The sequence below is a fragment of the Phacochoerus africanus genome, chromosome 3 (assembly GCF_016906955.1).
Source record: "Phacochoerus africanus isolate WHEZ1 chromosome 3, ROS_Pafr_v1, whole genome shotgun sequence".
Taxonomy (NCBI): domain Eukaryota; kingdom Metazoa; phylum Chordata; class Mammalia; order Artiodactyla; family Suidae; genus Phacochoerus; species Phacochoerus africanus.
The window spans coordinates 160,383,383-160,398,754 of NC_062546.1; the positions used below are offsets into that span (position 1 = coordinate 160,383,383).

General features: G+C 40.6%; 1 protein-coding gene across 2 annotated transcripts in view; it reads right to left on the reverse strand.

Moving 5' to 3' along the window:
* HIBCH (3-hydroxyisobutyryl-CoA hydrolase) overlaps positions 1-14,368 on the reverse strand; it is a 136,753-nt gene extending 122,385 nt beyond the window's left edge. The window contains exons 1-3 of one of the 2 annotated variants that reach the window (XM_047773067.1): positions 14,159-14,182; positions 5,351-5,393; positions 4,369-4,476 (exon numbers count right to left, since the gene is read on the reverse strand). In XM_047773067.1, the coding sequence (XP_047629023.1) occupies positions 4,369-4,413 (45 nt within the window). In that variant the 5' untranslated portion in view covers positions 4,414-4,476; positions 5,351-5,393; positions 14,159-14,182. Of the gene's footprint in view, positions 1-4,368; positions 4,477-5,350; positions 5,394-14,158 lie in introns of both variants that reach the window. The other variant, XM_047773066.1, reaches the window with a different exon arrangement.
* Positions 14,369-15,372: the final 1,004 nt, after the last annotated feature.

A 15,372-nucleotide genomic window follows, 5' to 3' on the forward strand; every position in this document is an offset into this window, starting at 1 on the left:
AGTGGATATATCTTTCAAGTCTTTTTTAAAATCCACAGCTCCTCCCTCCATCCTTTTTTCTTTATAATTTGTTGTAGAAAAATAAAAAAAAAAAAAAACAGGCTACTTAACCTATAAAATTTGCCAGTATGGATTTTGCCAACTGCACACTCATGCTACCTTTTTTTTTTTTTTTCCGGCCACACCCATGGCGTGTGGAAGTTCCCAGGCCAGGGATCAAACCTGCACCACAGCAGCGACCCAAGCTCCTCCAGCGACAATGCTGGATCCTTAATCCACTGAGCTGCAAGAGGACTCCGCTACCCAGTATTTTTAACAGCTGTTCATTCTTAGATATCAATTTAATCAGTCCCCTACTGATAAGCACTGAGTAATTTCTAATTTTTGCTTTTACAATGATGAAGGAATATCTTTAAGCATGGACTTTCCAGCACTTAGGCCAAGTATTTTTGCAGGACATTTACAGAGAATCACACTTTGTAAACAGAATCTGCTATTAAATGCCACTAGGATGATGTAAATGAATAAATGAAAAATTCGGGGCCTTCTCAACACCTGAAAACAACTATTGGTACATTAATTATAAAGCATTCATGCGAAAGGGCAGAAAGGAAAAAGATGAGGTCTCCAGTATTAGTGTCACTTACATATATGTTTAAAAAAATTAATTCTGCATTAAAAAAATATCTTTCCCAAAAATGTCTAGGTTTTTAGCTAAAACCTAGAAAAAGTTTCCATGAAGAGAAATTTATATTAGGGAGATGACAGAGACTAGCATCAGAAAAGAACTTCTCATACAACCAAAAGTTGGCGGTGGGGAAGAGCAGAAGGGGTAGGAGAACATCCACTCAGTAGAGCAATGCGAAGGAAACTTGCTAAAATGTATACCAGCAACACACAGCCCTGTGCTGAACACATGAAGTCTGCCAAAATAAAATCCCCGAGACACACACAGCTTAGAATATCTACTCTGCTCAAACATGGAACTATTCTGGCAAAATCCACAGTAGCAGCATTTCCCAAAGTGTGCAAAAAAGATGTCTCCTGCTGCTATGAGGAAGGAGAAAATGGCCTTTGGTCAAATAACTTTGGTAAAAACTTAAACCAATATAAAGCATCATTCCTCTAAGACTTTTGTCTTTAATATGAAAATACACAAAGCAAACTTCTAAAATACAACAAGCAGTATATTTCTTACTTGATTAAGGAACTTTTTTTCTTTATGGAATATCTATCTCTTGAGACTTGTCTTTTGCAGGTCATGTTTTAGAAAAGACAGTAGAGATTTCATAAACATTGAAAAAAATAAGGTTTTCCCTTGAGGAAAATCCAGTGCCTGACAGAGCAGGTATCCTCAAAATGTTTAATAAGCTGAATGAATAATCTATCATTCTACTGATGCAGTCCTGCTGTAACACAAGCCTAGGATAAGCTTCACGCTGTGGATACCCAAATCCCAGTCTATAGCACATGCTTTTCACTATATATAACATCCACTGCCACTTAACTAAGCTGCAACTCAAAGACATACCCAGGATATACCCTACCTTTTGGAGAACTTGATTTATTTTGACATGTCATCAATTTCCAGCCAATATTGAAGAATGCCATTAAATTTAGGTCATTATAACATAAATACAACACCAAAACACAAGCACAATTTGTAGCATCGAAAAACATTAAATAAATGCTGATTACTCAAGCTTCACTCAAGCCTTCCTGACTTCAAACTGGGTAAGTAAATTCCTTCATATGGTAATAGATTAAAGAATCTAACTGTCCTTGGCTGGCTCTCTTCTTTCATTTTCTGGAATATCATTTCTTTCCCATCTTCAGTTATTACTTCTAAGCAGCTGACTCAAACCTGCATCTGTACCTTTACTTTTCCAGAGGCCCAGGCCCAATGCCTGCTACAATTAGAGGAGGACCTACATAGCACCCTAAACTCACCTCACTAAAAACCAAATTTACCGAGAAATTTCTCTCCAAGAAAGCTGTCCCTCCACTTCTGTTCCCTGTATCCAGTAAAGGTATCACCATTTTCTCCATCAAGCTCAAAATGTTGGTATTAAATTTGATTTCCTACTGTTCTCCTTCCCTCTCTACCAACAATTTGCCGCAGCTGCCAAATACCAGAGAAACTATTTCTAAAGTGATTAAATCTATCCATTAGTTTCTATTCTCATTACCCTAGCAATACAGCAATTATTATCATTTTCCTTTTTGGCATGTTGCCGGAATCTCTGCCAGATGATCTGTCCTTCATATTGCCATCAGAGAAATTCTGCTACACAGCACAATTCTAATCTTGTTACTCGCATTCAGAAATGTTCCATGACTTGCAATTAACTTCAAAAACATCCAAGTTGCTTGTCACGGCCTTCAAGTCTCTCCGCACATGATCCCAGGTAAACTCTCTGGACCAACCATTGCACAGCACTCCTTACAATGGATTCTCAGAAAGCCCTGAGTATAACCTCCATTCTCTCATCTCAGCTCTGGCCACCTGGAATAAGCATATTGTGTAGCACAAAAAGTTAATGGATGCAAACATTAGTTTTGCCACTCACTACTGTACCATCAGATAACTTACTCTCAGAGCTTCATTTTCTACATTTATAAACCGTTGTTTACTGTTAATGTTTAGTGTTACTCGATGAACTCCCACTACTTCTCATCTCTACCTGTTGAAACCCTAATCCTGTTTCAAAGCCCAGATCAAATAAGCTACCACCGGTTATAAAGTCAACATCAATCTATCCCATCTTTGTTCACACCTCTAATTTATCTGGCCTTTGCACCAAACATTATTACTGTATATTTTTATATCTTTCATTAAAGTATTCATTTCTTAGGTCAGAAATTATCTTTTTCATAATAATACCTCAAAGTGCTTAGTTGAATTCATTGCATACACAAAGCAAGCCCTTAATGTATGTCTGTTCAAAGCACATGGATTATAAATTGATTGATCCTGACTCTAAATTATCTGGACAAACAGAATGTGAAAATGATTGCTGTCATGAAAATGACATGTGCAAGTATCAGTTCATGAAGTCCAGCCAGTATACCTTCATAGTGAAAAGAACTATTTCCTGAAAGAAAAAATTTTTCTCCACATCCAGGTCGAAATTATGGGGGAAGGAATTCCTGTTATGGCTCAACAGGTTAAGAACCCAACGTAGTGACCATGAGGATGTGGGTTCAATCCCTGGCCTCGCTCAGTGGGCTAAGGATCCAGCGTTGCCACTAGCTTCAGCATAGGTGCAAATGTGGCTTGGATCCAGTGGTGCCACGGCTGTGGTGCAGGCCTCTGCTGCAGCTCTGATTTGACCCCTAGCCTGGGAACATCCATATGCCACAGGTGCGGCCATTAAAAAAATTTTTGTGTGGGAAAAGTGAGTTTTTCCATGTTAAATTAAATGCTGTATAAAAGTTTTAAATAGAACATTATGGAAAAAGGAAAAAAAAAAACTTCCCCGTGAATATTTTTGTTGTAAAAGTATGTTCAAATCCACCTATGAATACAAATGAGACTTCATGAACAGGTCCCGCCAGCTTGCATTAGCCAGACAAACCCATCTGCAGAAATGCAGAACCTTGGCCTCCTTTCTAGTTCAGGTCCATCTGGTATCTTTGAAGGGGCACAAGGAATGTCACATCACTATCACAAGTTAGTCCTGTCCATTTCTCATAACTCTGCCTACAGTATTGCCATCAATGGTGTATTTACATCACCCTACTAGGAAGTAAAAAGGGCTCTTGTTCCATTAGCTCTCTTAGACGTCACAGAATGACTGCTTGGGATACAGGCTCTCTACCTTGGAAGTACATGAAAAAAGCCAACGACGGGACCTGGAACTACTCAGGCTCTGATGAAAATCCAATTTATCTTCCTTTCCTCAATTATGCTCCAGGTCACACAGCCCCACGTGATCTGGACTGTCATGTCCCTTTATTCTACTTCAGTGCATGTCTACATATAACCACTAATATTGCTCTAAATTCTTTTTCCAGGAAAATCCTCAACCCTCACCTATATCAGCTGATTAAAATAAGTAAGGGTAAGATATTCCAGTTTTCATGTGCCCATATCTGCTTAGGCTGGGCTAAGGAGAAACACTCTGCAATAGTTACAGTGAGAATCAACTGAGCTAATACCTTTCAGTACTGAGAGGAGCACCTGGCATACCATAAGTGCTATATCGGAGTGACTTGCCATTTTTATGTGCAAGGTACTTGTCAGGTTGTATAAGGGTGTCTTAGTCTGTTCAGACTGCTGTAAGAAAAATACCATAGACTGGCTGGCTTATACAACATTTAACTCTCATAATTCTGGAGGTGAGGCGGTAAGGGTAAACAAGATACCTGCAGATTCAGTGTCTGGTGAAGTCCCATTTCCTGGTTCATCATTGGCTATCTTCTCACCGTGTCCTTCCTCAAAAATAGAACAGGTGAGGGAGCTCTCCAGTGTCTCTATAAAAAGAGACACTGATCTCATTCATGAGCGCTCCACCTTCTTAACCTAATCACCTCTTAAAGGCCCCACCTACAAATACCAACCCACTGGGGACTAGATTTCAAAATATGAATTCTGGAGGACTCATTCCGTCTATAGCAGAGATACACAAAAATGAATAAAAAATTATTTCTGGGAGTTCCCGTTATGGTGCAGCAGAAACATATCTGACTAGGAACCATGAGGTTGCAGGTTCAATCCCTGGCCTCGCTCAGTGAGTTAAGGATCCAGCGTTGCCGTGAGCTGTGGTGTAGGTCGCAGACGCGGCTCGGATCCCACATTGCTATGGCTCTGGCATAGGCTTGGATCTGGCATTGCTGTGGCTGTGGTGTAGGCGGGCAGCTACAGCTCTGATTAGACCCCTAGCCTGGGAACCTCCATATGCAGTGAGTGCGGCCCTCAAAAAAAAGACAAAAAAAAAATTTTCTTCCTTACCACGAAGGGTACTATTAGTACGATGGTAGCTAACATATGATTATTATATGCCAAGCACTATGCTAGATTTTTTAGTGAAATATTATTCGAAGCACTCTAAAGGGTGCTATTATCCCCACTGTATACATGTCAAAGGCTGAGAGAAACCAAGTAATCTGCCCAGATTAAGTAATGGACCCACTATTTAAATCCAGGCATTCTGACTTGGAGATCCATCATCCTCTTATCCATATCCCTACGCAAATTATATACATCAAGTCTTGACACTATAAAATTTGAAACCACAGTGTACTTAGGACAATGAAATCTCCCAGTTCTTCTCGACTTCCCTAACAATGACATTTTAAGTTACACATCACAATCTAATAACACTAGCAAAACACAGTCCAAACTTACCAAATGCTGCAGTATGGTATTAGTCCTTTTGGATGAATTAAACCTGAAACAGATGTAGAATTACAATGAATATAGTAGTGGGTACTCATGTTTCAATATATAAACATTATTTCCTTTCATTTGCTTCAGCCTCTTTGGAAAGGTATCAGAAAAGTTTTAAAAGAGTTTACTTCTCATTCACTGCATTAGGAACCCAGGAGGATATGGTCACTTTGAAAGAATATTTGGCAGTTTCTTATAAAACTAAACATACTCTTAGCATATGGTCCAGCAATGCACTCCTTGGTATTTGCCCAAATGAGTTGAAAAACATATACCCACCAAAAAAAATTTGTATTAAAAAAAAAAAACCCTGCACATGAATGTTTATGGTAGCTTTATTCATAAAAGCCAAAATGTGGAAGTAACCAAGATGTCCTTCAATATCTGAATAGATAAACAAACTGGTATATCTACACAATGAAATATTACTCAGCAATAAAAAGAAATCAGCTATCCTTGCATTAAAAGACATGCAAGAACCTTAAATGTTCTTTAAGCAAAAGAAGGCAATCTGAAAAGGCCACAGACTGTGTGATGCCAACCACAGGTTGTTCTGAAGAAGGTACAGCTATGAAGATAGTGAAAAAGATCAGTGAATACCAAGGGTTTAGGGGAGGGAGGGAGGAAAGAATAGGTGGAGCACATGGGATGTTTAGGGCAGTGAAACTAGTCTGTATCATTATAAAGGCAGAGACCTGTCATTATGCACTTGTTGAAATTTTCTGCTAAATTTTTCTGTAAAACCTGAAACTGTCTTTAAAAAAATCTATTAATTTAAGGAAATGTTTGCTAAGGATGTAACAGGCATTCTCAGACTTTGCTGTGAGATATATGAACTGGTATTGCCTTCCTAGCAGGCATTCTGGAAATACAGACCCACAACCTTTAAAATGATCACACCCTTAGACCTAGTAGTTTCACAGGTATTTGTATTAAAGAAACCTCAGACATGATCAAAGTGACTTACAAAGATATCTGTATCAATTATTTACATAAAGGAAAAATTGGATACAAAGTATATATCTAACAATACAGAAATACTTTAGAAACTGTCATCTATACAAATCTGCTACATAGCCAATAAAAATACATATTTAAAAAATATTTGAGTTCTTGTTGTGGTGCAACAGAAAGGAATCCGACCAGGAACCACAAAGTTTCGGGTTCAATCCCTGGCCCTGCTCAGTGGGTTAAGGATCCGGTGTTGCCATGAGCTATGGTATAGGTCACAGATGCGGCTCATATCCTGAGTTGCTGTGGCGCAGGCTGGCAGCTGTAGCTCCGATGAGACCCCTAGCCTGGGAACCTCCATGTACCAAGGGTGCCACCCTGAAAAAAAAAAGCAAAAAAAAAATTTTTAAATAAGGAGTTCCCAAAGTGGCTCAGCAGGTTAAGAGCCTGACATAGTGTCCATAAGGATGCGGGTTCAATCCCTAGCCTCGCTCACTGGGTTAAGGAACTAGCATTGATGCAAGCTGCAATGCAGGTTGCAGATGCAGCTCAGATCCCAAGTTGCTGTGGCTGTGGTATAGGCCAACAACTGCAGCTCTGATTTGACCCCTAGCCTAGGAACTTCCATATGCTGCTGGTGCAGCTGTTTAAAATAAAGAATTTATATAATACTTATGACGTGGAAAAATAGTCATGTCAGAAGTTACAAAAAGAAAGCAGGCTGCAAAACAACAAACAATACATTTCTAAGTTTGTTGTTCAAAGGTGTTTGCTAGGCTAGGAAAGCAAAGCTTATGATACTGCTTAACAAAAGTGATCAGTAACAGCAGATGTCAGAATGGTGGAGGGTGGGGGCAGCTGAGAAAGGGCATGAGGAAACAGAGTGATGGAAACTGCCCATCATTATGGGTTACAGGCTGTTGACATATGTAAAAGTTCACTGAACTGCACACTTCAGAACAGTGTATTTAAATACTTTACATACTTTAAAATTAAGAAAGTGAGAGCAACATAGAGGAGGGTAGTGACTAGAAAGGGCATGACAAGGACTTCCGGATGCTTGGTACTACCTTGTTTCTTGAACCAGTTGCCAGTGAAATGAGTATGTTCATGAAAATGCATCAAACTGTATCTTTATGCTTTGAGTCTTTTTTTAAAAATCCCCAAAAGACCTCACTCTTGCCTTTGAGAAATTCAGAGGACAGTGAAAGTATGACAAAAATACTATAATGAGGAAAATAAAGGCATCTCCTGCTTTTCAAAAGCTCGCTTTATGCCACGTTGCTTTTACCAAAGACACTGCATTAGTGCCTGTTTTCACTAACCCAAAGAAATCTAAAGAAGATTTTCACTTTTATGAAAAAAAGTTAAAATCAAAAATAGAATTCCATGTATGCTCTGAAGCAAGATGTCACAGAGGCAGCACCCACCTGGAACAGTTCGAATGACCACCAAGCTCCTTCTCTAGGAACTACACTCTACATCTCAGCATCAAGTGATCAAAGATAGCTTTGAACTATGTATCTGTGCTTTGTCTCGATTTATTTTGTGCATCTATTAGAAGGATGTGTCCTAAGGTAATTGTTTCTTCAATTTATACCATTTCGGCTTATGAAAGGTTTACTAGAAATGCCCTACTTTTAGATATCAGGGGAAGCCAGCACTGGGATAGAACTGAATTTTTTTTTTTTTTTGGCTTTTTTGGCTTTTTAGAGCTGCTCACTGGCATATGGAGGTTCCCAGGCTAGGGGTCAAATGGGAGCTGTAGCCGCTGGCCTATGCCACACCCAAAGCAACGTAGATCCAAGTGACCTACACCACAGCTCACAGCAATGCCGGATCCTTAATCTAGTGATCGAGGCCAGGGATTGAACCTGTGTCCTCATGGATACTAGTCAGATTCCTTTCCACTGAGCCATGACAGGAACTCCAAGAAGTGAAATTTAAGATGTGTGGAAAGAAGTCAAGGCTGAGACCAGCAACAGCCTGACAGGGACTATGCACATGTGAATTTACAGATACTATCTGATGGAAGTGATAAATTATCAATTTATTAATTCTTCAAGGGTAATTTGAAATTGAGGGGCAAAAATTTAGCTGAGACATTTAAAAAAAGAGGGGCACTATTGTTAACCACTTGTAACCACATTCTAGATGAACAAATTCATAAAAATATTTGTAATCCAACTTTTCAGAGTTTATACAACTTTCACTTTATATTACATTCAAATTGAGTAAGACTGGGAGAAAAAAGAGGAAATCACTCATTTAAGTCAATCACACTAAACAGTCCTGGACTAGCATATTCTGAATTTGCCTTACTGCAAGTAAAATACTTTCAATCCTAATCCAGTAATTCCACAATTTGTCTGCAATCAAGTAGAACCACCAGGGAACACTTGTAAACATTCCAAAACAAAAGATCAATTATCAAACTCTGGAGGTAGGACACAGGAAAAGGTATTTTGTTTGAAGCTCCCTCAAATGATACCAAAGTACAGACATGCTATCATGAAAATCAATCATTTATAAAAATTAAACTGAAGTTGACAGTTCCAGCTTACTTAGGAATATTTTAAAATTTTTTCATAGACTTTTAAAATCTGAACTATGTTTACCCTAAAACAACATTTCTAACATTTTTTCAACTGAAAAAACTTCGAAAAAGAAAAATTAAGTATCAAAAAATTCAAACACTAATTTCTTTAGATCCAAAATAACTGAATTCCTTAATGGCCAGTACCCAAATGCCAGTTCAAGGTTAATGATGGTGCTGCCAGAATGGCAAATTTTATATACCAGTTTAAGTACTACCAGCAACATAAAGAATAAATAGAAACGCCAAGGCCTGGCTTCAAGTCCTAGTTTTATTTATGAGATAGAATTTTATTTCACTCAAAGAACATTAATGTAAACTTACCAAACACAAGTTCAAAGCACTGTGTATGGCATTTATAGGTCAAAAAATATCTGGAGCAATTGTTATAAAACAAAATAGAAAACAAACCTAAGTACATCTAAGTTCCCTGCCAGATTCTATATAATCATATTACTTCTATGTTTCAATTTAGTCATCTGTTCTTTAAAATCTAGTATTAAATTTTATATATCAAAAATGTGTTTACATATTCAGAGTCCCCAAGTAATTCTGAATTTATGATCTTCTCTTTCCTTCCTATTAGCTCCAAAACTGCCATCTGGTGGAAGGTAAGAGCTATGCAGATTCCAGTGACTGCTAATTTACTAATTCACTTTATCAGACTTATTTTCTTCAGGTGATGGTCAACTTGGCTACTAGTGGCAGTTATCCTGGACCAACACCATCAGTTCACCTGGGAACATGTTAGAAATGCAAATACTTGGCCCCATGCCACACCCACTGAATCAGACCCTGTGGGGTAAGACTCAAAAATCTATGTTTAACAAACCTTCCAGGTGATTTTACTACACGCTAAAGTTAAAAAAAACTGTCTTAGAAGGACAGGAACCTTATCCTTTAGGTCTCTGATTATCCAGTAAAGTACACAGGGGTTTACAAAATTGAATAACTTTTCATTAAATTCTTTAAGATGATGACATAATACAAAATAGTGCTGAATAAAAGATTGTTACAGCAGAAGTAGGCAAGGTAGAATGTGAACAGCAGAAAACCAAGACCAATGCCAAGTGGAACTCTTGTCATGGCTCAGTGGAAACGAATCTGACTAGCATCCCTGGCCTTGCTCAGTGGGTTAAGGATCCAGCATTGCCGTCAGCATGGTGTAGGCTGCAGATGTGGCTCAGATCCCACGTTGCTGTGGCTGTGGTGTAGGTCAGCAGCTCTAGCCCCAATTGGACCCCTAACCTAGGAACCTCTTTATACCACAGACGCGGCCCTAAAAAGACTGGAAAAAAAAAAAAAAAAAGACCAATGCCAAGTAACTCAGGCATGAATTAGAATTAGTAATTCATTAGAACAGCTGTGGAAATAAAGGAAGGATTTATTGCATTATTATGGAGTAAAAACTCAATGGAAAAGAAATATGTCAAAAATGATTTCAAGCCAGGATAGCTAAGAGAAATACGTATCGAAAAAGTTGGGGAAGTTCCCGTTGTGGCGCAGTGGTTAACGAATCCGACTAGGAACCATGAGGTTGCGGGTTCGGTCCCTGCCCTTGCTCAGTGGGTTAACGATCCGGCGTTGCCCTGAGCTGTGGTGTAGGTTGCAGACGCGGCTCGGATCCCGCATTGCTGTGGCTCTGGCGTAGGCCGGCGGCTATAGCTCCGATTAGACCCCTAGCCTGGGAACCTCCATATGCCGCGGGAGCGGCCCAAGAAATAGGAACAACAACAACAACAAAAAAAAGACAAAAGACAAAAAAAAAAAGAAAGAAAAAGTTGGGGAAAAAACTAGGTGGTTTGTAGGATAAAATATGAATTCCATTTTGAATTTCTCCCGTTTATAATGACATCAGTAGATATAGTCAACAGTAGGTGGAGAAGAGAAACTGGAGTTTGAAAGAAAAGTTAGAACTAAAGACACATCAGGGAACCACATACAGAGATAATCACTGTGGCATAAGAACCTCTCAGCTCTCTATGAGGAATAAACGAGAAAGCTGAAGTTGAAAACTAATGGTCTGAAGGCTGCCTGGGCCTACGAGTGTGTTGTTTAGTTAGCAGTGTTTTGAGTGGGAGGGATCGGGAGCTTGGGCTTATCAGACACAATTTAGAATAGATTTACAAGGAGATCCTGCTGAATAGCATTGAGAACTTTGTCTAGATACTCATGTTGCAACAGAAGAAAGGCTGGGGGAAAAATGTAATTGTAATGTATACATGTAAGGATAACCTCACCCCCTTGCTGTACAGTGGGAAAAAAATAATAATTAAAAAAAAAAGACCTATGAGAGCAAAAAAATAAAAAAATAAAATAAAATGACAAACATTTAAAAACCAAGATATTTTGGAGTTTTCTTGTGGCCCAGTGGGTTAAGGATCCAGTGTTGTCACTATAGCAGCTTGGGTCACTGATGTGGTACGGGTTCAATCCCTGGCCCAGGAACTTCCACATGCCGAGGGTGTAGCCAAAAAAATTGATTATTTCACTTCACATGCAGTTTTCCAGCTTTTCCAGAAAAGCTGGTAGTTATGGAAACCCTCTGTCTACACTCTACAATGGTGGCAGTGCCAGGAGATGAGAAGCTGCCTCCTTTAGACAGAATGCTCCATTGCTCACTAGTACCCCACTAATCCCCACTGCTGCCATGTAGCCAGCATCACTCAACGCTTCTGCTGAAAGAAAAAATAAAGAATCAAATATTGAGCCTTCTGAAACAACTATGCAGAAATAAAGAGAAAACAAGCAAACCAAAACAATGTGGTTCATCATCGCACACAGGAGGTCAAGAAGAGAATGAGTACTATTAACAACTTGGAAAGGGCTCCCTGACCTCTTCCTTTCTAAAGTTTGCTCTCTTTTCCCTTAAGACACTTGTAAGAGTTGATAATTAAGTATCACTTTGTTTTCATTCATTTCTCATTTGCTCTCCTTGAACTTCAAGGCCCTGAAGTAAGAAACAATAGCAAATGGCCCAGGTTGGCCACAGGATAACAGAAGGGCCTAGAACAGTACTTCCCAGGAGCTATATAGCATAACATTAAGTATTGCTGAATTCATGAAGTAAAATGGGGCCAGATCTTTGAAACCTGGGCTGGAAGTTTTTATTTAACTCTATAGATAGGAGGACACCTCTGAGAACATCTGAGCAGAGGAACAGCAGGCACTAAAGTCAATTTTGATAAGATTAATCTAGCAGTCAAGTGCAGAACCTATTCAAATTGGGAAGCGATAAGTCCATTAACCTAGTGTCTGCAAAATGAACAAGTGTCATATGAGATGACTTCAAATTCGAATCAGCAGGAAGAGATAAGGATCGGGAGTGTAGGAGAACTTAGATAACTTTAAGAACATAGAAGAATGGATGGTAATAAGTTGAAAGTGCAGAGGAAAAATAAGGGTTGCACTTATGTGCAAATTTACATGGGAGGCGCCAAGGAGACATTCAAATGGTTGCACCTAGTACTGAACTCAGGATAAATCAAGATTAGACACACAAATTCAAGAGTTACCTTCAGAGAAAGGTATGCTACTGGGGAATCAAAAATATTATAGGGCAGTATTAGCACTAGGACAAGATAAATAGCAGAGAATATAAGTAGGAAAGTGAGACGGTGTTGTCGCAGGACAGTGCCAGAATAGCCGAGAAGCCAGAGCTCAAGGACTGCCCAACAATCAAACTAAAGCACAGAGGCCCTATTTCCTCTCAGAAAACTGTGGCATCCTATTCCTTAATACATTTGTTGATTAAACTGAGGTAGACTGTATGGTGCTGGCCTCAGGTCTCTGCTTTGCTAAGGTAATACCCAACCCAGAGCTGGAAAACAGTCTGCACCCCGCAATGTGTGGCTGAACAAAGACAATTTGAACTCTGAAAATGACAGGTTCTTTCCCAAGTGAGTTAATTCTGTTAACAAACCTGTCTCCCAATTTGTTTCTCAAATAATTTGGTAATTGCTCACAGTTTCAAAAAAGCAACAGCAATGATTACATGCACTGATTTTCATAGTATCTGCCAAGCCTCTCTGAGCTGGTGGTTACAGGCACAGGAACAACTGATTTCAAGGTATTAAAAAAAAAAAAAATACCATGAAGGAAAGCAACTTTTTGATTGTTCTGCAATACTGAATACCAGGTTGGTGGATACAATGTTAATTTAAACAACTAGACACATTGCCCTAAAGCAGTAACTAGCTTTAAAAAAAATTTTTTTTAAACTCCCATCCCCTTCCCCTAGGCAAAATCCACGGCTAAAAATCCCAGGAACTTCAGCTGTGGAGGATATCAGACTGTTCTCTCTTCAAGTGGTCCCAGCTGCTACCTGGTAAGGCATGGGGGCAGGCTGTAGGCCTCAAAACTGCTGCATCCTAACTTTCTACAGTGATCGCTACCAGGTTTCCTCAGCTGAGCTCAAGCTGCACTGAGTAGCACTTTCAAAAGTTAAACGTATTTGCTGGAAGGTCCTTTCGTGGCTCAGCGGTTAATGAACCCGAACCCGACTAGTATCCATGAAGATGAGGGTCTTGGCCTTGTTCAGTAGGTTAAGGATCCAGCGGTGGCGTCAGCTGTGGTGTAGGTCTCAGATGTGGCTCGGATCCAGGGTTGCTGTGGCTGTGGCAGGCAGCTGTAGCTCCGATTCGACCCTTCGCCTGGGAACTTCCATAGGCAGCGGGTGCGTCCCTTAAAAAAAAAAAAGTTAAGCATATTTGCACACACACAAATCTCTATGTCCACAACACTTGCCTAAAAGTTCCAGACACCTATACTAACACTGGAAGCATGCGACAAGTGCTGAACAACATTCACACCATGCGCACAGGTGCAACAAACAACCGGCAAAGAACGAGCATTTGCTGGCAACACAAAACACGCCACAACATTCTTCCAAGTTTCCAAAGGAAACTCCGCTTTTCCTCCAAACTTACTCAACTTTGAAGGATAGAAAAGGGAATCAAAGGAAAAAAGGAGTGCGGGGTCAAGGCTGCACAAGACCCAGAAAGGCTAAAAACGAAGGTGATGCTGCAAAAAAAGGTTCCAGAAGGAGTAAGAGCGAGACCTGGAAAAGGGCCGAGGTTGGCCCGGGCGGGCCAGGGCTCAGGTCTGAGAGCTGCTCCTCCACCGGCAACTCCGAAACTTCAAGGTAAGGTAGTCCCCACCCCCGACCATTTCCGCCAGGGGGAGGGTAACCAATAGGCCTATATTCCTCGCTTACTCACCTGGACATGACGCTCCACACCTTCCACAGCCCCATAGCCAAAACACTAGAAAGCAGCCGGCCCCAGCAGCGCACTGACTCTACACGCCGCACGTCGGACCCGCCCACAGCCTCCTGGCGCCGCGGAGCACAGACTACAAGCCCTCCAGAGGGCCAGAGAGGCCCGGGGCGGGACTTCGGCTGCGCCGCGCCGAGGGACGGAGCGTGAACTACAGGCGTTGGAACTAGATTGAGAACGGGAGAGGAGGAGCGTGGGAAGGGGCGTGGCCTGGGCGGGGCCATGCCGGAATAAAAACGAAAGGAAAGCTTCCGCCGGGTGCAAGCACTTGGCGGATACCTGGTGGCGGATGCAAGATTAGGAGGGAAAAGAATATGCTCTACAGGCTGTTAGGAAAACCCCAAGTGTTCTTCCAGGCTTAGCCTGCTTAGACTGACTAGCAGAGATTGACAGGGAAAGACCTTTCTGAAATCTTAAGATTTTTTAATTAAAAATGTAAATTTAGTATTCTTTTCTGAGAATCAATCAGATGAAATACACCTAGGAAGAGGAGGACTTTGATGTAGTTTATTCCTAGCCTAATTTAGCAGAACCTCTTTCATATTAGGATTGGAATAGTCCCAGTTTTTTTGAAAAAGTTATAGAAGTTACTGTCAACAGAGAAAGCGTAATTGCCTCTAGAAAACAGCTTACTCTTGAACCCAAAATTTAACTCATCCACCAGGATCTACTATTACGTAGATTCAGAAGAATGCTCCTCTGTATCCAGATAATCCCAAAGGTCCAGCAACAAAAATTTCATCACCACCGAAATATTATCAGGAAGGAGGAATTCAGGGAAGAATTTCAGAGAGAATTTAAAGTAGTCTTAGCAAGTGGACGTCTAAGAATATACTATCAAGTCTTTGGTCAAAATTTCCCTTTCCAGGAATTCCCACTGTGGCGCAATGGGATCCCAGGCATCTTGGGAGCTCTGGGTGACAGGCTGGATCCCTGTGCCTCACAGTGGGTGGAGGATCTGTCGTTGCTGCCGCTGTGTCTTGGGTTGCAGCTATTGCCTAGATCTGATCCCTGGCCGGGGGAACTCCATGTGCCATGTGCCTTGGGGCAGCCAAACATTGCGGTGGAGGGGCAGGGGAGGGCAGTTACCTTTCTACTAGATCAAATATAATTACCAAATATCCACTGAACAGAGGACAAACAGACATCACAGGAAG